This window comes from Lissotriton helveticus, chromosome 9 (assembly GCF_964261635.1).
Source record: "Lissotriton helveticus chromosome 9, aLisHel1.1, whole genome shotgun sequence".
Taxonomy (NCBI): Eukaryota; Metazoa; Chordata; class Amphibia; order Caudata; family Salamandridae; genus Lissotriton; species Lissotriton helveticus.
The window spans coordinates 240,715,358-240,737,699 of record NC_136070.1 but is presented as its reverse complement, the minus strand read 5'-3'; the positions used below and the strand labels follow the sequence as shown (position 1 = coordinate 240,737,699).

At 41.6% G+C, this 22,342-nt stretch overlaps 1 protein-coding gene and 1 long non-coding RNA gene across 4 annotated transcripts in view; one reads left to right on the top strand and one right to left on the bottom strand.

Annotated features, from left to right (window-relative positions):
- Positions 1-22,342, top strand: part of LOC144781149 (uncharacterized) — a 137,369-nt gene that overhangs the window by 91,306 nt on the left and 23,721 nt on the right. The gene's annotated exons all lie outside the window — the stretch shown is intronic.
- Positions 10,549-22,342, bottom strand: part of LOC144781146 (protein-L-isoaspartate(D-aspartate) O-methyltransferase-like) — a 274,370-nt gene continuing 262,576 nt past the window's right edge. For all 3 annotated transcript variants that reach the window (XM_078659811.1, XM_078659813.1, XM_078659812.1), the window contains one exon: positions 10,549-10,915. In XM_078659811.1, the coding sequence (XP_078515937.1) occupies positions 10,903-10,915 (13 nt within the window). In that variant the 3' untranslated portion in view covers positions 10,549-10,902. The remainder of the gene's footprint in view (positions 10,916-22,342) is intronic.

Genomic DNA, 22,342 nt, shown 5'->3' with positions numbered 1-22,342 from the left:
CTTGCGACATAGCGCATAGCCAGCGTAAGGCCTAGAAACAACAAGTAGCGCTTATATCTATTGCCACCCAATCCCTCGGATATATGAAGCAATAACAATTGGGGCAAGAGTTGAATACCCCATCTCAGGACCTCGGAGAGGCTTGCTGCCACCTCTGTCCAAAACCGCGACAGGGACATACATTGACATATTGTGTGAAAGAACTTATCTTTAGCCACCTAACAACGCAGGCACCTGAATGACGTGATCAGCCCAGCCCGCCACAACCTATATCGGGTGAAATATACCTGATGCAGATATTTGAATTGGATCAACTGCATGCGGGCAGCGATCGCTGCGCCACGTGGGGACTCAAGTGCCTCTACCCAGTCATCCTCGTCGAGGGGACCCAGGTCCAGCTGCCAGTCCATCTGTGTTTTGTGTAGTGTAGTGGGGGTGTTATTTATAAGTGTACAACAGATCTTAGTTATTTTGTGATCCCCAAGGCACCCATTAAAACCTTAGCCTCAAAGGGGTTGAATTCAGGTATGGCATCTTGTTGCACCAGATACGTGCATGTTGTAATTGGAGGTACCTGTAAAATTGTGTGTGGGGCATATAAAATTCTGTCCGAAGTTCCTGAAAAGACTTCAAACTCTCTCCATGTAGAACTGCACCCTGTGTGTCTATACCAATGGCCTCCCAGCCCCGAAATCCTGATAGTTGCATCACATGTGGCAGCTGGCCACTGTTCCACAGGGGGGTTTCCTTTGTCAGCTACCGCAGCAGCCCATCGTATGCAGACCTCTTTTCCATACCCCAAAGACCGTCCTGGTCGCCGGCGGCAAAACATTAAGCAATGGGCTAGAATATAAGATCCGGTGTATCGACACAGCGCCCATCAACCAGCGCTACACCACGTATGCTAGATCCCTCCAGTCACCATACCACCAGTCATTAAGGGCTAGTATGTGCAAGGCTGCATGGTAGGCCTGAACATCTGGGGTGGCAATGCGGAGAAAGGAGGCAGCACTGGCGAGTGCCTCGCGCTATGGCAAAGCAGCCCAAGACGGAGTCTGTGATCCTAACGGATGCTAAAATGTCCCTATATAGGAGCGGTAGGAGAGCTAGCAGGCGAGGGACAATGTTTAAGCGACTAAGCAAGGCGAAGAGATAGACCCAGCTAAGGGAGTCAAAGGCCTTATCCATGTCGGCAAGGAGTAGAGCTGCAGGCTCCCCGTTTGTCCACAGCTGCGATTGCATTATGTGCCCTACGTATATTATGACGTGTAGCCAGCCTGGCATAAATCTTGCCTGATCAGGATGGATAAGATCAAAAATGTATGGGACAAGGCGATTTGCGATCGCCTTAGCCAAGAGGGTGGCCTCCACATTAAGGATTGAGATCGGACGATAGAAAGAATGAAGTTCCGGAGGGCAACCTGGTTTGAGGAAAACCACTAATTCGGTGTGCCTTAAATCTTGCTGGAGGCAGCCGTCCTCAGCCACCGCGTTGAGGGGCACGAGATATGGCCCCATTAACTGGGATTGGTTACATTTGAAAAATGTGCATGGAAAACCATTGGGACTGGGTGCTTTACCGGAACTCATGTCGGTCAAGGCTGTTTGTAGCTCCTCGATCGACAGTGGGGCATCTAGGGCTTCCGGTGCCGTATCAGGGAGTTTCTGTGGGGGAAGATCGTCAATGAATTTAGAAATGATGGCAGTGGACAGGGTATCCGGGAGGAGCACATAGGGTGGCGAAGTAAGAGGCGAAGCTAGCTGCTATGTGCAGTGGGTCTGTAAGAGTCGTCCCTTCTGGGTCCTGTATAGTTGGCATGGCCTCCGGACGTACCGACCAAACTTCAGCCTTTTAAAGTGCGTGCTTGCCCAGTGTCTTGCACTGCATGCAGCATCAACTGTGAAAGAAAATGCTCTAACCAGGCTTCAGGAAGGACCCAGAGCTGCTGACTGAAATCAGTCATATAGAAATATGTGAAGATTGGACTTTAAGTGGGATGAAAAATACGTGGGTTCTCTAAAAGGGAACAAGTAAAATACATTTCTGTGATTCCCATAGTGTGGTACCCAACTGTTATTTTGGTTCCTCTCTGAGATGTAATTGCATCCAGATATATAACACAACAACTGACTTCACCTAAAACCTGTGAGTATGATAGACCTTGTCAATAGTTGTTAGCTGTTTAGGATAAATGAGTAACAACAAGGATTTGTTATAATTAATTAATCTTGAAAATGTTTCAATCATGAAATTTCATTGGTATTGAGGCCTGTGAAAGGTCTTTTGGCCTTCAGTTATGTGCGCTTTACAGTGTGCTCTGCAGAGAAGCCAACCCACTAACAAGGACTTTGCTTTGGCTTCAGAGTCAGAGCTCTCAATCAAGGCCCCTTATATAGACCTGGCGCGGCTCAAGGTATGCACAGAAAGAAAATACAGAAACAACATATGATTAAATAGATAACTCTTGAAGAAGACAAGATTAAGTAAAATGTGAAATAAGAGAGGACATCCATTGCCTTATTATTTTTAACACTAACTGTTCGTTATTCAAACCATGTTTTTGGCATTAATGCGGTCAAGGGCATGAAGACAGAGACAGTTTTAATGTCATACAGCAGATAAGTGTCTACTGTAAGCACATATCTATCGCTTTGCGATTGACTTGGATATCTGGATCAACTTCATAAGGAACAAGAACCCTGGCCGGCTTTTCTTTTGGATCAATTTCGCAGTGGAACAAATACAGCAGCTCCTTTTCTAACGGGCCAGCAACATGCAGCCAAAGCCTCAGGTGTCACAGTGGGGAGGTTAGTGTGGCGAGGGGTCTCAGCACAATAAACATCACAGAAGATTAGCATTCTAACAATTAACAATTACCATTAACCAGAACAAGGCACAAAAACACACTTGCTTGCATACACTCCTATTGTAACAAATGCGAAAGGGTGGGTATGCCTGTGAATGACTGACGGCTGCTCTCATTCAGGGAGGAGATTCCAATGCCCGAAACGATGACGCTGAAAGCATCACTGGCCTATTGTGGATACTGCCATAGACTGTAATGGCAATGAAGGACTTTAGAACAGTAAGCCCTGCATCATGCGTCACAGATCAGAAAAATGATTTACTGCCTGGGTTCCATCTCCTGCTTCAGAACAAGGCGGGGCAGACATCCTGGAACAGACAGCCCAGACTTAAATACACTGACTTGAGATATGGTTGTATCTCTAAATACATCGATCTACTTAATATTTGTACAGAAATGTGTAGGAATTTAAGGGGGCGCAGCCCCAGAGCCCTAATGGAGAAACTGACCATGATCAGCGGCGGCAGCTCCACTAAGGCGGAGGAGTGCCACCCCACTGGAAAAAGGGGGAAAAGCAAAAATAAAATGATAATAATACAATGTTATTGTTATTTTATTTTTCCGTTGTCAGACAGGTTTACAAGGGGGGGAGGCTCTGCTGTCATCACATCCGCAGGGGAGGAGTGGTTGAGGCACTTAAGTGTGAATGACGGTTTGGCCAGCCATCTTTGTCTAATAGTATCAAGAACACTACCAACAATATTAGCATTGCATCACAGTAGTTAAATTATTTTCTGTTTGCACCTCTAAGTGCAAAGTTAAAAACAGCAGGGTTTATTAAGTTCCTTCATTTCTATTCTGTCAACATGTTTCTGCATCTGACTAGCTCTACTGAGTCTTGTGTATCCATCAGGATTGTGGTCCTCCAATACTGTGTGTGGTGTCTAGGAAAGTACCATGTGTGTGGTGTCTAGGAAAGTTTAAGTGTGAAAAAATAGTGAACATACAACTGCTTTCCTCATTTGACAAGGGACCTGGTGAGTGATTGGTCCCTGTTACTATGTACTACACCATAGGGTGGGAATATGTTACGCTACTGACTTTGCTACTGCTGCGGCTCTTGCTGTGAATTGTTATATAGTAATGGGATTATTAGGAGGAGAGTCCTAGGAACAGACAGGAACCAGTCACATAGGTTCAATGAATCTTTGCACCTTTCCTGTGCCCTGCAGTGATGGTATGTGTGATGAAGATGTCAGATTTGCTATAAGAATGCTGGTTTCTTCTTCTTGGTTCCAACTCTTAGGTGACATAAAGAGACCTAAGTGAATCTAGCTACCACCTACTGGGCATCCAGTGTGTTTCAGGATGCGAATTTCCACTGCTGCTTACTTGCAACCAGGGGCTTAACATGCAAGGAGTCACTTAGTGGCCCCAGTCCAAGTCAATATCTGTTGGGTAGATGATGAATCAAATCCATCATACACTTTAAAAGCAACACAGCCAAATCAAGTTTCCAGTTTGTTATGAAAAGTGATGTGTGTGCATTAACATGATGTTATAGTTAGGTGTTGGAATGAGATACAAGCCAACGTTGAAAAAAAATCAAACCACTGAAATACACCAGTTATAGTTTAGTGGACTAAGTAAAACTTGCACCCTATCATGCACTGCTTATGAGCTCCCATATTACTTCACTCATGAATTGTTGAATGACACCATTGATGGAATCACTGATTGTATTTAAATAACTACTTCATTGAAATTACTACGGAGATCAATAATTCTGAGAGGGTGCTACAGTCTTTGTTAATGAGGAGTAAAAGAACAACCTAAATCGATGGTTGGACTCTGTAAGCTTTCAATAGATGCCAAAGAAATTGGATATTACAGAGGTGGTGCACCTTTGATGGATGTCATTGTCATTTTAACTGCAATTATCCAAAGTATAGGTGTAGTGTAGGTAGGTCAGCCTTATGTCAACCTTTGCTGTGAAGGGCTGAAGACTGAGCAAGTAGAATGTTAGGGTGTCAAAGGTTTGGATGTAGGATCTGGCCACAGATAAGGCATTGGGGTCAACCCCTTGTAGCACATGGGTTAGATGCAGGGCTGGCCATATGATAAGCTGACTGCATAGTACGTGTTGACCGCTTGTGGACTGACCATATCATCAGTGATGTATTATGTGAGGTCATAAGTAGTGCATTTCGGGGGTGTACATTATAGTTAGCTCAGGAAACTACTTGTGAACCTAACTATAACGTTCCTGTGAGCTTTGTTTTTTTCAGTGAATTTCAGTGAATTTCTAAGGTTTAAAAAAAATTGTATTTCCTAACTATAATATCCCTATGAACTTTGATTTTTCCAATTAATTTCTACGCATTATTTGAATGTTATTTGCTAACTATAATGTCCATGTAACTTTGTTGTTTGTGTGACTTTCTACGTTGTTTTCTTAATGTTATTTCCTAATTATACATTTTTTGTAACCTTTGGTTTTTTAAGTGAATTTCTAAGATTTTTTTAATTTTATTTCCCAACTGTAACCTTTGAGAGCGAGTGTGTTAGTGAGTGCCTTACTGTCTCGGAAGTGGCTATCGAATGTCTCACTGGGTGTGTGATTGGGTGCATGAGTGGGTGTGTGAGTGCCTTAGTGGGTGTGCGAGGGTCTGAGAGTGGGTGTCAGTATGTCTGATTGGGTTTATGAGTGCCTCCATGAGTGTGGGCCAGTCTGTGAGTGAGTGCATGAGTGTCTGAGTGGGTCTGTAAGTAGGTGAATGAGTTTCCGAGGTGGTTTGAGAGTGGACATGTGAGTCGCTGAGTGGGTCTGTGAGTGAGTACATGAGTAGGTCTGTGAGTAGGTGCATGAGTCTCTGCGTGGGACTGAGTGAGTGCATGAGAATATGAGGTCTGTGAATAGATGCATAAGTGTCTGATTGGGTGTGAGTGGGTGCATGAGTCTCTAAATGGGGTTGTAAGTGGGTGCATGAGTGCCCGAGTGGGTCCATGACTGGGTGAGTCAGTGTCTTACTGGGTCTGTGAGTGGGTGTATAAGTGTCTGAGTAGGTCTGAGTTGGTATATGACTCTGAGTAGGTCTGTGAGTGGCTGCATAAGTGTCTCAGTGAGTTAGTGGGTGCATGAGTCTCTGAGTGGGACTGTGTGCGTCAGTGTGTGGGCGAGTGAGTAACTGGATCTACGAGTGGTTGTGTGAGTCTCTAAGTGGGTCTGCGAGTGGCTCTGTGAGTCTCAGTGGGTCTGTGAGTGGGTGCATGAGTCTCTAAGTGGGTCTGTGAATGGGTGAATGAGTGCCTGAGTGGGTCTGTGAGTGGGTGCGTCAGTGCCTGAGTGGGTCTGTGAGTGGGAACATGAGTGTCTGAGTGGGTTTGTGAGTCACTGCATGAGTCTCTGAGTAGGTCTTTGAATGGGTGCATAAATGTCTAAGTGGGTCTGGAAGCAGGTCCATATGCCCCTGAGTTGATCTGTGAGCCTCCGAATGGGCATGGGAGTGGGTATGTGACTCTCTAAGTAGATCTGTGAGTGGGTGTGTGAGTGTCTGACTGGGTCTGGGAGAGGCTGCATAAGTGTCTGGGTGGGTGAGTGGGTACATGAGTCTGAGTGGGACTATGAGTGGGTGCCGGAGTTAGACTGTAAGTGGATGTGTCAGTGTCTGAGTGGGTCTGTGAGTTGGGACACAAGTGTCTGACTGTGAATGGGTGCATAAGTCTCTGAGTGGGACTGTGTGCGTCAGTGTCTGTGAGTCGTTGCGTGAGTCTCTAAGTGGGTCTGCGAGTGGCTCTGTGAGTCTCAGTGGGTCTGTGAGTGGGAGCATGAGTGTCCCAGTGGGTCTGAGAATGAGCGCATGAGTCTCTGAGTGAGTCTGTGAGTGGGTAATGAGTGTCTGGATCTGGGAGTGTGTGAATCTGTGAGTGGGTCTGTGAGTAGGTGCATGAGTCTCTAAGTGGGTCTGTGAGTTGGTGCATGAGTGCCTGAGTGGGTCTGTGAGTTGGGGCACAAGTGTCTGTGAGTGGGTGCCTGAAACTCTGAGTGGGTCTATGAGAGGGTGAATTAGTGTCTCAGTTGGTCTGAAAATGGGTGCAGGAGTCTTTGAGTGAGTCTATGAGTGGGTAATGAGTGTCTGTGTGGGTGAGTGAGTGCATGGATCTTTGAATGGTTGCGTGAATCTCTAATTGGGTCTGCAAGTGGCTCTGTGAGTCTCAGTGGGTCTGTGATTGGGTGCATGAGTGTCTCAGCGGGTGTGAGAATGGGTGAGGGAATCTCTGAGTGAGTCTGTGAGTGGGTAATGAGTGTCTCGGTCTGTCAGTGTACGAATCTGTGAGTGGGTGTATGAGTCTCTAAGTGGGCCTGTGAGTGGGTGCATGAGTGCCTGAGTGGGACTGTGAGTGGGTGTGTCAGTGCCTGAGTGGGTCTGTGAATGGGTACATGAGTGTCTGAGTGGGTTTGTGAGTCATTGCAGTGGGTGCATAAATGTCTTAGTGGGCCTGGAAGCAGGTCCATACATCCCTGAGTAGACCTGTGAGTTGGTTTGTGAGTCTCTAAATGGGCATGGGAGTGGGTATGTGACTCTCTAAGTAGGTCTGTGAGTGGGTGTGTGAGTGTCTGACTGGGTTTGTGATTGAGTGCATGAGTCTCTGAATAGGTCTGTGAGTGGGTGCGTAAATGTCTGAGTGGGTCTGGGAGTGAGTGCATGAGGCTCTGAGTGGGTCTATGAGAGGGTGAATGAGTGTCTCAGTTGGTCTGAAAATGGGTGCAGGAGTCTTTGAGTGAGTCTATGAGTGGGTAATGAATGTCTGTGTGGGTGAGTGAGTGAATGGATCTATGAATGGTTGCGTGAGTCTCTAATTGGGTCTGCAAGTGGCTCTGTGAGTCTCAGTGGGTCTGTGATTGGGTGCATGAGTGTCTCAGTGGGTGTGAGAATGGGTGAGGGAATCTCTGAGTGAGTCTGTGAGTGGGTAATGAGTGTCTCGGTCTGTCAGTGTACGAATCTGTGAGTGGGTGTATGAGTCTCTAAGTGGGCCTGTGAGTGGGTGCATGAGTGCCTGAGTGGGACTGTGAGTGGGTGTGTCAGTGCCTGAGTGGGTCTGTGAATGGGTACATGAGTGTCTGAGTGGGTTTGTGATTGAGTGCATGAGTCTCTGAATAGGTCTGAGTGGGTGCGTAAATGTCTGAGTGGGTCAGGGAGTGAGTGCATGAGAATATGAGTAGGTCTGTGAGTGGGTACATAAGTGTCTAGCTGTGTGAGTGGGTGCCTGAGTCTCTGAGTGGGTCTGTGAGGGGGTGTATAAGTGTCTGAGTGGGACTGTGACTGGGTGCGAGTGTCTCAGTGGGTCTGTGAGTAGGGTGTCAGAGTGGGTATGTGAGTGGGTGTGTGAGTCTTTGAGTGGGTCTGTGCACAGGTGTATGAGTGTCGAAGTGGGTCTGTGAGTGGGTGCATGGGAATATGAGTAGGTCTGTGAGTGGATGCAGAAGTGCCTGAGTGGGTGTGTGAGCATGTGTATGAGTCTCTAAGGCTTTTTTGAGTGGATGCAAATGACCGAGTGGGTCTCTGACGGATGTTTCAGTGTCTGAGTGGGTCTGTGAGTGGGTGAATGAGTGTCTGACAGGGTCTGTGAGTGGGTGTGTGTCTGTGAGAGGGAGCTTGAATCTGCAAGTGGGTGCTTGAGTGGGCACGTGAGTGTCCGAGTAGGTCTGCGAGTATCTGAGTGGAATTGCAAGTGGGTGCAGGAGTTGCTGAGTGAATTTGTGAGTGGGTCTTAGTCTTTGAGTGGGTCTGTGACTGAATGAGTTTGTGTCTGACTGGGTCTGTGAGTGGATGTTTTGGGTGAGGGCGTGCAAGTACTACAAAAGCCTCAAATTACCAAAACAATAAGACAAGCCTCATTTACTTTTAATGCAGGGCATTAAAGGGCACTAAAATGGATGTGGCCTCACAGGGTGTTGGTGAGCTACCAGTAGCTCCAGGTCCACTGTTTGGGAACCACAACCCACTTTCTAGAACGGCAAAGTTTTGCAACCCACCTAGCTTTAATGGGCATGAGGCAGGTGATTTTTTTTAATGTAACTAAAACATCGCGTGGCAGTGCACTCAATTATAGACAGCACATTTTCTATTGAAATGGCCACTAAAATTGCACAGACATACAGTCATACTGATAAAACCACATTGAGCATAAATGATAATGTGTGGAAATTGGTTTTCAGTAAATATTTATCATTTGTGCATCACGAAGTAAAGTGTCTCGATTAAATCTTCATTTTTGCATTTCTAACTGCTGAATGTGTACAGTTCTTTTACAGGTATTTACATTTTGATGTGTGTTACAAAAAATGACATCCTACAGCCTTTCCGTTCACACTCTCTGTACCCCAGCAAGATTATCACAGCATTCCCTTTACTTGTCTTTCTCTGACTGTAAAGGGAAAGGGGTTTGTAAACACAAATCTCTGTGTTGAAAACATAAGGAACAATTTGTTGGAAGACATAGGCTGACATTTGATCTCTGTGTTTGAAACACAGCAAATGTGACAAGTTAAATACAGAACTTAAAGGCATCTTTATTTATTGTTTGGATTTTCCACGACTACCAAAAATCGGCTTGCGATCCACTGGTGGGTGACAACCTACAGTTTGGGACACACTGGTCTAGGTTGATTTTTTTAAAGAAATTCTTGAACAAGAGTGTGTAGACACTTTTAGAGAGAATGGTATCATTTTCTATGTATACATGGGAATAATTAATACGATCATGGAAACAGGACAAGGATAGTTTCCGAATGAAAGCACTTGCACGTTGAATAATCAGTGCAATAGGTATACTAACACTTTTACAATGCTTAAAATGAATGAGTGCACCTTAACTTTTAAAGAGAAGTTTTAAGGATGATCGGAACTGATATGAACATGTGTACTTTAAAGTGATAAAAATTGGAAAGATCACACTTTACACTGCACTTCTCTCAATAACGTATGTTCTTGAGTCTGTGGTATCCGGATCAAAATATAATTGTAAATTCTCGGTACAAACTGGCATCTACAGCAAAGGTACTTATCGAGACCCAGGCCCCTTACCGCAGAACAAGCGCCTGGGTAACCAGAGTAACCAGTCTACTTAGACTCAAGGGAGCGTTACAACAGTTCTGGTTTAATGTAATCATGCTGCCCATGTTTACGCACTATGTTAATGGGCACTAAACTGTTCAGTTTTACTGCTATGATGTCCAGCACTTCGGGGCCGTTTTCCATAGAAATGACTATTGAAATGTCCTACTACATTTTATTATATTCTGTTCTATTCTAATGTTTCAACCACTCAACCAATAGCATGATTGTTGCCAATAGCACTTTTAAACCACAGGATTCGTCATTGTCAGCCACTCTTCCCCTCTTACTTTATGTTCCAATGCAGACTTGGGCCAATGCCTTCTTTGGAATTTAGTGCATGATTCCTTGTTTGGTTATGCCATTTCAATTGGTAATCAAATCTTTGAAGACCATCTCACATTGCGCTGATCACTTTTCCAATGGTTCTGCTCCAACGCAGACTAAATGGTGGGTGTCTCCAGACCACTGCGTAAACCGACCTTTTTCAACTGCACTTCTAAAAGAATTCAATTCAGTTAACTCTTGCACTCTTCAGCGTTCTTGGTAAGCAGTAATGAAATTAAAAGTAACCTTTAAAATACCAAAGATGTACAGCATGAAAAAAGTAACTCATAAGTGCGTTTATGGCATATGAATCATTCCATATTTATTTTTTTATGCATTGTTTTTGTGGGTCTCATTTACATTTTTCATTCACATACTATTTTATTCTGTGTTTTTAATATTCTTCTTATAGAGGTCCACCTGCGGTACAATACCAATGTAACTACGGTTTTTCTGTCACTGGAACATAATTCGAGAAAGCGATGGTTTGCCCACTTCATTTCAAACAATGTCTCTAAAAATAACGTCCTCAGTGCCTTCCAATGCAATTGTCAGATTGACGAAGAAAAATCTTCCCTTAGAAATAGGCCATTGTTCTCTTTTCAAGGCACCATTGAATCATTCTGGATCAAGGAAGAGATTAACATCCATCAGATTTCATTCCTATAAAATAAAGGAAAGAAACAATTTAAGTAAAATTTTAATTATGCGCTTTATTCAACGTGGAATGAGGTTCGGCAAAGGGAACGAGATAGGGCACAATCACAGTTGTTTGTACAAGCATATAAATGCTGGATCACGGACACAATAGCGAAACCCAAAACATCATGTCAAAAATATTGATCACAAAAATGTAGTTTTTCTATACATATAATTGTAAGCACAAAAATATTTTAAAAAAAATATCCTTTCACACTAATATCGAAAAATATATACATAAATATTGTTTTTAGCTATATATGTAGTTTAAATAAGGAAACCTAATGGGCCTGATTTTGATGTCGGTCGGAGTTGCTACGACCAACACCGTTTCTGTGAGGGAACTGCCCGACCAAAGGTGGGCGGTTCCGCACACCTGATTATGATGTGACCGCACATGGTGCGGTCTCAAACTCCCATTTCTTCATAAGAGCTTGTGCAAAGGGCGAAGCTGCCCGCAGCACAAGCTCCCATTGAGAAATGGGAGTTTGTGAAAATCCCTGCACAGTGTGGCAGGCACCTCATATGTGCCCCCCAAGTCCACATGTAGAGGGCCAGGAGGGAAGGGGGCTGCTAGGGGGCCACCAAAGTCCCTTTCCAACAGCCTTTTCCTGTCTGAAAGGCCGACATCATAATCCCGGCGGCAGAACACCGTCCTTAAGGGATTATGAGGCCATTCCGACTGGCTGGCAGGCTCCTTGAGCCCTTCGGAACCGTGTCGGGATTCCCCACTGGTTTAAACACCGACCGTCATTGTAGTACAACGGTCAGACTTTTAACCTACAATATCGGTTGGAAATACTCCGACCCAGGAGCGGTTAATCCACGTTGGTGGAGGAGCGTTGCCCCACTGCTCTCTTGCCGTGCGAGAAGCAGAAACATAAAATGGTATTTTAAATACCATTTTATGTTTCTGCTTCTCGCACTGCGAGAAAGCAGAAGGAGGGATTTGGTTGGGGGGCGGGAGGGTGGGCATTCCTTCTCCAGCCAGGGTAGAAGTGGCTTGCCCACTGTTGTGGCCCCAGGGCCGACCAAACCAATCAAGCACACTGCATTTTCTCTATGTATGCTGCGTGCAGCCAGCATAAAGAAAATGGCCTCCTCATAGATGCCTGTGAGGTCGGCATCCTGGCAATGGCAGCATTGTGATTGGCTCAGGGGCGGAGAGGGAGGCTGCATGCTCTTGCTTCCTGTGAGCAGAGAAAGGAGACGCAATGCAGGACTGGAGGCGAAGGTAAGTTAGAATTTTGTTTTTATTAAATCAAGAGCGCACACCCTCTCCCCCTGCCCCCCACCCACGAGTCATGCCGGCCGCAACTGCTCTGACCGACATTGTAATTAGGCCCTAAATATTTTATTGTAAATTAAATATGTTCAAATAATATATTTATGTATATATGTAAATATTTACTATATTAAACACCCACATATATTAGTGTGTATGTTTATATACACATATATAATATAAAACTATTCAATAAATATTAATTATTACTTATATTTTTATAATCATTTTGTAATTTTTTTATATACACACACAGTGACATTGACGAAGGCCAGGAGGCTGAAACGCGTTAGTCAGTATGCCCGTGTTTGCGCTTATTCAAAATAAAATCAGAGACAGAGAGAGAGAGAGAGTGAGATAGAGATATAGATATATATCACACAATTTAGTCCAGTTAGGGAGCGCACACTTAGGTATTTAACATGCAGTGCAAATGCAAATGTATTCAATGCTTTTCGGAGGTCCCAAGTCTTGATCAAAGTGTAATCAAGACTGTTAACAGTCCAAATGCGTAACACGATTGAATAAATTCGCATTTGCACTGCACGTTGACCACCTGAGTGTGCGCTCCCTAATTGGAATAAATTGTGTGGTATTTACTGACCAGCTAGCTCCAACGGCATAGCGCACCACCTTTCTGCAGGCCGAGTGTTCCATAAGGGGCAGGTTTCTGTAGAAATATATATATATATATATATATATATATATATATATATATATATATATATATATATATATATATATATATATATATTTTTCACCAAATTGTCCTTCCAAAGAAAAGCGCTCTCTCTCACAGCCGGTGCGTGCGTCGAGGTCGGACCAGACCTCGTAAAAATGCTTCACCAAAGGACGCCAGAATAAACACACGCACTCCACGGACTTCGAAATAAACGATTTATTTCAGTGCCATTTCCCCTTCACCAACGCGTTTCACCCGACAGGGCTTGTTCACGGTGCAATCTATCAATAGTCCATTGTCTCTTTTTACATTAAATACATTTTTCCACAGTTACACATTAGGATGCATTGTGGGATATGTAGTATCAAGTGTGTACACCCAATTTGTGAAAAAATAAATTACTTATTTTTTTCTTTTTGTTTTTTCATTTCCAAGTTATACAGTTATACTTGTAATTCACAATGTCATTTAGGGGTAGAATTTTATGTTTTATATCAGGTGTTCTAATTGATGTCCACTCTATTATTCTGTACATTGTCTGGCCTCCTCGTAATGGTCTCAGTGACCCATATATTCGTTATAGGATAAACAAGTATCCGGATTTTCATGCATCCATTCTTTTCAAGCTCAGTGCTTTTCCATACTACTTCTTTATTTTTTGTGTGGAATTTCCTGATTGCAACTTCTTATCCTTATTTCATTTTTCTTTCCATTTGTGACATTGTCTCTTTTTTTGATGTTACTTGTTGATTTTTCTTTCTCTCCTCAAAGGTGTACATATAGCACTGAAAGAGGAAACGCGTCAGGCAGAGGAAAAGCGCCGGACACAACTGCCTCCTTCACGCGTGAATAAAGCAATTTACAGCTCCTTGCAGTGTGCGGCCTCGTACTTTTGGGACAAAAACTTGCGGATATATATATATATATATGTATATATATATATATATTTTTTTTTTACTTATAAAAAAGAAAAAGTACAACAAATACACTGCAAAAATGTTTTAAATATTTTCAATTTAATAGTACATAAAATGTAAACAATATATAAAAATACGTTTTACAAAACATATCTCTAAAATTACATACATTAATATATAAAAATATAAAATTAAATACACAAACACATAATTATATATATTTAACCAATATTAATTAAAAAACCTCTATAAATAATGAATTAACTATTCCCACTTCAATGTATACAACAGTAGAGAAAGCGTTAAACTGAGGAGGGGTACAATTCACTATTCCCACTTCAGTCTGTGCAACAGTAGGGAAATCATTGGACTCAGAAGCGGTAAAAATTACAATTCGCAATCCAGTCTGTGCAACATTAGGGAAAGTGTTGAACTCAGGAAAGGTATAATTTACAATTCCCACTCCAGTTGGTGCAACAGTAGAGAGAGAGAGAGAGTAGTTCACTTAAAAAATAACATTATTTAACAGCTTTATTAAATAACATGGCGCACCGTCCTTTCTTTCCTTTCTTTGCTCTTCTTCTCTTTCTCTATTCTTCCCTTCTCTTCCTTCTCCTTTCTCTTAGGCCTTCGCCTCAGTAAGGCCTAGTAACGATAGATGTGGTACTCAGATAGGGCCCGGACACATATGAAGTAACAATGTCCACCATATTTACCCCATTGTTATGTGTCTTTATAACCAGGTTCTTAATACTATGATTTACCTATGTTTCGAATGTATCTTTAACTTCACACAGAGTGTATGCACATAGTATCTTGATTGTACTGAAATACCCAATAAAACTTTTTTGAAATATAAATAACAAGAAATTTAAATATTTAAAGTAAAAAATTACATGTCAAATTTTAATAAAAGTTAAACAAATTACTTATGAATTACAGTGTTCAATAATTATGATAAATGAAAACAACTAACAAATAATGTAATTAAACTACCCCACTATATTCTTACTGTCATGACCAACCAATAAAATGTAATTGAAATTAACAAGCATAACACAATTAACATATAACGTAGTAAATAACATTTTCAATAAATAAATGCATATTATTAAATTTATTTTTACTTAAATCACTTCCCATCCTGTTCCTCTACAAACTAAAACAACACACAACTAAACTATTACTAAACAAATATGATTATTTCACAATTTACATAATTATCAATTAAATAATTACCAAATGAACAAATATCAATAATGTGTTTCTTAATTAACTTCCCACCCTTTCCCCATAAAACAACCAACACCTCAAATATATCTTAAACATTATAACAATTACACAATTTAAACAATGAATTCTTCAATTAAACAACTATTAACTAATATTAAACTAATTATATTCAATTAACTTTTCAACCCTCACCTCTACAAACAGAGCAACCCCACCTGCTATCTAACTTAAAAATATCTTAATTACACAATTTACATAAATATAAATTTTAACAACCTGCACCAGATATATAACGTAAAAAATATCTTAATTACACAATTTACATAATTATCAATTAAATAATTATTAAAATTATTATAATAATTATTTATAATTACAAATGAATTAATCATAATTAATTTACTTCGCACCCTGTCCCCCTACTAACCCCACAACTCGCTATGACACTAAAAATACAATAAATTAAATTTAAAAACAACTAGAAAATATATAAAAATATTAGCTATATTTATACAATTTATAACAGTTAAAATATACACTAACATACATAATAAAAAAATATTATTAATATTTTTGCAACTGATATTAACAGATATTTTTAAGACCGATATTAACATAGATATTTTTGTAACGATATTAACAACATAGACATGTTTTACATCTGTATTACTTACCTTAGAAATCCGATATTCTTGTCAACGACATTCCTGCATCATGATATTTGTGAATATAAAAATTCAATATTTTTAACTCAATATTTTGTCCAAAAACCATAAGTGCTTAAAAGAGAAACAATCAGAGGAGCACATCAATGCGGTATGAACCTTTGCAAGATCCATGCCTGGGGAAAGTGGGGTGGGATTAAAAACAAGCATTGAAAATGCAATAGGTCTCGCCCTTGTTTAAGTTAAAGCAATTCTGTTTGTAATAAGGTGGCTTTTTAGCTTTGCTTTTATTAGTGTTTTTCAAACTTTCATGTACATAACATGCATATGTATACATATATGTATATGTATGCATGCATTTATATTTGTATTTAACCCGTTTGCTGCGGCCGTCGGCCAACGGCCGTTGCGAGCACTACCTCCGTAGTGCTGGGCACGTCCGTTCACCGGCGCGGCCCTGCCCGCGCAAGCAATCACCCGCACCGCGGCGGAATTTACACCGAGGTTACCCGGTTAAATAGATTTGCAGATGTGTTCATGGGAAAATGCAAGGTGCACTCGTGGAAATCAGAAGCAAGATCACTCAGTCCCTCCCCCCCCCAAAAAAAACTTTGCCTTCTTTATTCTGTAAATCTTTAACAAGAACGGCACACAGCCAGTGCATTTCGTTCCAGGAAGGAACTTCGTCAGGGCTCTACGTATAGTAGACCAAGAGGCGATGGAAAGAGTCCAAAGAGGCACAAGTGACCAATACACGAGAGGCACAGTATGCGGCATCAAATCAATAATGAAAATATATTAAGTCGGTGGATGAATTAACCCAAATTGGTCATACAATCCATGTGAAGCTGCGTCTCATCCTGGGAAGCGGAGGCATGTAAGGTGTTACTCTTCACGAAGAGCGGCGATTTCCGGCATGGTTGCTTAACGAAGAGCGGCGATTTCCGGCATGGTTGCTGGAAGCAACCATGCCGGAAATCGCCGCTCTTCGTGAAGAGTAACACCTGCCACCCATTGTTCGTCTCATTATCCCTTGTGTGTATTATCACCGGGACTACATAATTGTTTTCGCATATATATCTACAATTAAATAGAATTGCAAGAAATTTTTATTGCATCTTGCGTCTATCTTTTTTATTGTTACAAGCCTTTATCATATTGGCCACCTATCCTCTGGTATTGTGGAGTTGAACGCTGATTAGCTATAGGGATAAACTTCTCCTTACATGACTCAGCTTCCCGGGATGAGATGCAGCTTCACGTGGATTGTGTGACCATTTTGGGTTAATTCACCCATAGACTTAATAGATTTTCATTATTGATTTAACGCCGCATACTGTGCCTCTCGTGTATTGGTCACTTGTGCCTCTTTGGACTCTTTCCATCGCCTCTTGGCCTACTGTATGTAGAGCCCTGACGAAGTTCCTTCCTGGAACGAAACGCGTTGGTTGTGTGCAGTTCTTGTTAAAGATTTACAGAATAAATAAAGAATTCTTTTGGGGGGGGGGGGGGGGGGGGGACTGAGTGATCTTGCTTCTGATTTCCACGAGTGCACCTTCCATTTTCCCATGACCATTGTGACCTAATTTGCACCTTGGGACGATGGGTGGGGGAAGTGTTTTTGCACCAACCTATGATTGTTGATGATACATGTGTTTTGGTTGAGTTGGACCCTGGTTGGTCGTTCTGTTCTTCATTGTTTAATTTAGATATGCAGATGTGTATATATATATATCTATATATATATATATATATATATATAGATATATATATATACACATACATATATATATAAATGAATATATATGCATATTTATGTATATATGTGCATATGTGTGCGCGTAGAGAGAGGTAGAGGTAGAGGTAGAGATTAGTAGAGAGAGAGGTAGAGATGTAGAGAGTGAGTAGTAGAGAGTAGAGTATAGAGTAGAGAGTTAGTAGAGTAGAGAGTAGTAGAGAGTGAGTAGTAGAGAGTAGTAGAGTGAGTAGTAGAGTATAGTACTGTGAGTAGCAGAGAGTGAGTAGTAGAGAGTGAGTAGTAGATGGAGTAGTAGATAGAGAGTAGTAGAGAGTATAGAGTAGAGACTAGTAGAGAGTGAGTAGTAGAGAGTGAGTAGTAGAGAGTAGTAGTGAGAGAGTAGAGAGTAGTAGAGAGTGAGTAGTAGAGTGAGTAGTAGAGAGTAGCAGAGAGAGTAGTAGAGAGTAGTAGGGAGTGAGTAGTAGGGAGTGAGTAGTAGAGAGTAGAGTAGTAGAGAGTGAGTAGTAGAGAGTGAGTAGTAGAGAGTAGTAGTGTAGTAGAGAGTGAGTAGTAGAGAGTGAGTAGTAGAGATTAAAGAGTAGAAAGTTGTAGAGTGTAGTAGAGATTGAGTAGTAGAGAGTGTAATAGAGTGAGTAGTAGAGAGTGAGTAGAGAGTAAAGTAGTAGAGAGTAGAGTAGTAGAGAGTAAGTAGTAGAGAGTATAGAGTATAGAGTAGAGGCTACTAGAGTGTGAGTAGTAGAGCATAGTAGAGTGAGTAGTAGAGAGCAAGTAGTAGAGGGTGAGTAGTAGAGAGTGAGTAGTGGGGAGTAGTAGAGTGAGTAGTAGAGAGTAGTAGAGTGAGTAGTAGAGGAGTAGAGTAGTAGAGAGTAGTAGAGAGTGAGTAGTAGAGGGTGAGTAGTAGAGAGTGAGTAGTAGAGAGTGAAGAGTAGAGAGTGAAGAGTAGAGAGTGAAGAGTAGTAGAGAGTAGTAGAGAGTGAGTGTAGTGTAGTTCCTATATTCCCAATAGGCTCTGCGCATTGGAATAATGTACACTATAGATTTGACATAGGACTGAGGTCAGTATGTCTCTATCGAGTATATTAAACTTAATTGTGTGTGACAGCTAACTCAGAGGTCACTAGAAACTTTCTCGAATAAACAAGAAGGGATTAGTCTCTGCCAACCGCATAAACATGACAACTTTGTTTCCCCTAGAACTGGAACAATATCTTCAGAGTCGTGGAAACAATAGATAACTATTTAATCAGTCAATCGTGCATGCTTCGTTTCTACAGAGTTGCATAGAAATAGAGAGACGGGCGTTTCAATAAAAAGGTTCATTGAACAGTCTTATTTCTCCTGCAAGAGATATGAACTGCTGCAACCGTCAGACAGAATGCAAAGTATAATGCGTACAGCGTAAACAGTAATATAAAATAATACTGTAATAACATTGTCTGTTGCTATGACATATATAAAAATACATACATAAATAACACAGGCTAAAATACTCAACTGGTGCTTCTAAAATACGCCTACTCCAGTGTACCTAACCTAGGTCTAGTACGAGGGAAGAAGTAGGTGCTGTCTTTAGCATAGGTTTAGTTTTGCCAAGAATTGCCAAAGATTTCTCTAGGTTCTAATCAGCTCCATACCTGAGAATGAGAGCGGTGGGTTTCTCTTTCTCATGACTGCATTTCCTAAACACCCAGCAAGGGAAGTCAGAAACACTGGAGCTGGATTCTCAGCAGGAGGATGACAGCTTTTGGTCAGTGCATCAGCTGGAGAGTTGGCTTCCTTCGGCACTTGCTGTAGCGATCTGCGTCGTGCAAGTAGGTAGTCGAACTGCACCGAACCACACCGTGCTTTGCCATAGCAAGTGAAGGTATATTTATACCTTGAAGGTGTTTAGGAATGCCAGTATTGACGTAAAGTTGGGCATGTGAACGTCATGAATGAACCCCTAAGGAATAGATGTTCATGCATAATAAATGAGTTCTTGGAGAAATCAATATCCAAGAAAGGGGAAGTGCCTAACAGCTTAAGAGTCTGGTTTTCCTAGAACTCGTTGTGATGTAGATGAACGGATGGAAGTATCCATGCCTGTATTTGGGTAGCATGTACTATGCCTAAATAAGGACTGGATCTCTAGGCCTATATAAGGGAAATGTGAAATGTACCTATATAAGGACATGTATCGGGAAATGCATACGGAATCTAAATCGACATACAACATGAGTGAGTAGAGAGTGAGTAGTAGAGGGTGAGTAGTAGAGAGTGAGTAGTAGAGAGTGAGTAGTAGAGAGTGTAGCAGAGAGTGATTAGTAGAGAGTGAGTAGTAGAGAGTACTAGAGAAAGAGTAGTAGAGAGTGAGTAGTAGAGAGTATAGAGTAGAGACTAGTTTAGTTTAGTTTGCCATTTGGAGAGCGCATGGTTACACCACCGGTGTGTCCCCGCGCTGAAACGGTTCCTCGTAAAGGATACAGGCGACAGTTACATACCTTGCTTGGCAACTATATTTTAGTGTGTAGTTGTGAAAAGCTATGTCTTCAGTTGTTTGCGAAATCTAGATTTGCATTGTTCTGTTCTTCGGTCCATTGGTAGAGTGTTCCACGCTTTTGCCGCGAGATATCTGAAGGAGCGTGCGCCCATTCTAGCTTTAAAGATTCTGGGTACTGTCACCAGTGCCCTACCCTGGGATCTTAAAAACTGGCCTGGTGTATACTGTGTTAACAGTGGTTGCAGGTACTGTGGGCCTTTCCTAGATAGGATGCAGTGGCAGTGGCACATTGCCTTAAAAACAATTCTTTTTTCCACTGGCAGCCAATGCAATTTGGCCAGAGCTTTCTTAGCAGAGGTTCTTCTCAGTAGGCTTAATACCAGGCAGGCCGCTGCATTTTGTACCGTTTTTGCAATTTGGACAGCCCTTTTTTTGACGCTCCTAGGTATAGTACATAATAAACTCAGGCCTACTGTAGTTAGCATAAGCTTTCTCAAGATCAATCGTCAAGTACACGGTCTTAAAATTAAAATATGTACAAATGTACAATTGGTAACTCAATACCCAACCCCTCCCAAGTATTATCACAGTACAAATCTTCAGTGCCAGTGTTTGTTAGAGGTATAATCAACAACACACTCCTTGGCTACTATGGTAAGCTATAAGAATCCACGTAATATACCTGTCTATAGGCTTTAACACTGTGTAATAGCATTCCAACTTGAAGGGCTATTGGCTTTAGCATAGGCTTTTCACAAAACACAAGTCAGGCACACTGCCTGTCATACCTTTAATATTAAGCAGGCCAGACCAATGGCATCTGACATAACATACTCCAAGGAACCAATCACATCTATAGCTTTAATCAATGCTTGTTGCTATATCTAGTTCAGGCATTGCACATAAGATTTCCCACATGGCAACCATCACGCGTACAGTCATAAAATTACAATGATGGAAAAACTGCAGCTGGAAAAAAACATACCATCTTTTCTAGGATTGTTAACAAGGATTATTAGTCTTCTACCCCAGCCTTGTCAGAGGGGTTGACCAACACCATAGCGCTTGCCTGCTAGAGTAATGTTTGAAATCTCATGAAACCCGCCGACAGTCTGCAGGCTTAATCACAGCATAATAACAATCTTTTCTTACATCTCTATCGGCTTTTTCATATGCTTTTTACAATAGATATGCTAAACCTGCTGCCTTCATCCTAACTTTTTAAAATAAAAAGGTAAGGCCAATTTCTGGGTTTATTCGTTTACCAGCATAACCGTAACATCAGGTTCTTCAAGGAAATCCTCGAAGGCAGAAGAAGTTAACAGTCTTCTTTATTGCTCATTGATACATAGCACAGCCCCAACACGTCAGCCTAGATCAGAGGTATCAGCACAACTGCCTCACCTCAAATCCTTAGCTGGAATCCCCATCTACATTCCATGACACAACAAGTGACCATGGAAACAATTAGAATACAACACATCTTTCCCTTATTCCAACAAAAACAAAAACAAATTCATTGAATGTAATCCTTAAGATAATAAGGAGCAAGTATCCTTCTTTTGCTCTCCCTGGGTAGGGCATCTAATGCGCCAGAATTAGAATCAGCAATAACGCTATTGCTAGAAAATGCAGAATCAGATACAGAACAATTTTCATTACCAGTATCCTGAAGAACTATCGCATCACCACCACCAGTGTGTTGAGACAATTCAAGCGAATGACTGGAAGAAAAACCATCAGGTAAAAGAGCATCAGAGTGCATGCAAGGCGTGTCATAAACACTACTTTCCTGAGCATTGTTCTTCACTAAAACCACCTTCCTTTTACTCCACCATTTTTTATTTTCAACCAAGACTGAATGTCTGGACACTATAATAATCTGTGTCATAGGATAAAACTTAGACTTATGACTTTTAACTCCCACTGGTCTTCTGACTCTGATAAAATCCCCCCTGAAAGTTGTATATCTATTGCTTTTTTGTCAATGTCATAAACTTGTTTCATTTTGGATTGTGCCTTTTCAACAGAGTCACGTAACTGTTTGAGAGCAGGTAACTTGTTAGAACATTTTGTTTGCTCCAAAACTCAATTTGGACTGAGTTTAGAAGAACCAAAACGCCCTTTGAGCAGCACAAAAGGAGGAACACCAGTCACAGAGTGTGGAGTATTTTCGTAACTCCATAGTCTTTCTTGAACAGCTTTTTGAATAGATTCACCCTGAACAGAAGCTAATTGAATGGTATCTTTCAGCATTCTGTTCACTCTCTCTACCATTCCATTTCCTTGGGGACTATAGAGAGCCACAGTCATGTGCTTGATACCCATATTGGATAAATAAATTCCATAGCATGAGACTTAAACTGTACTA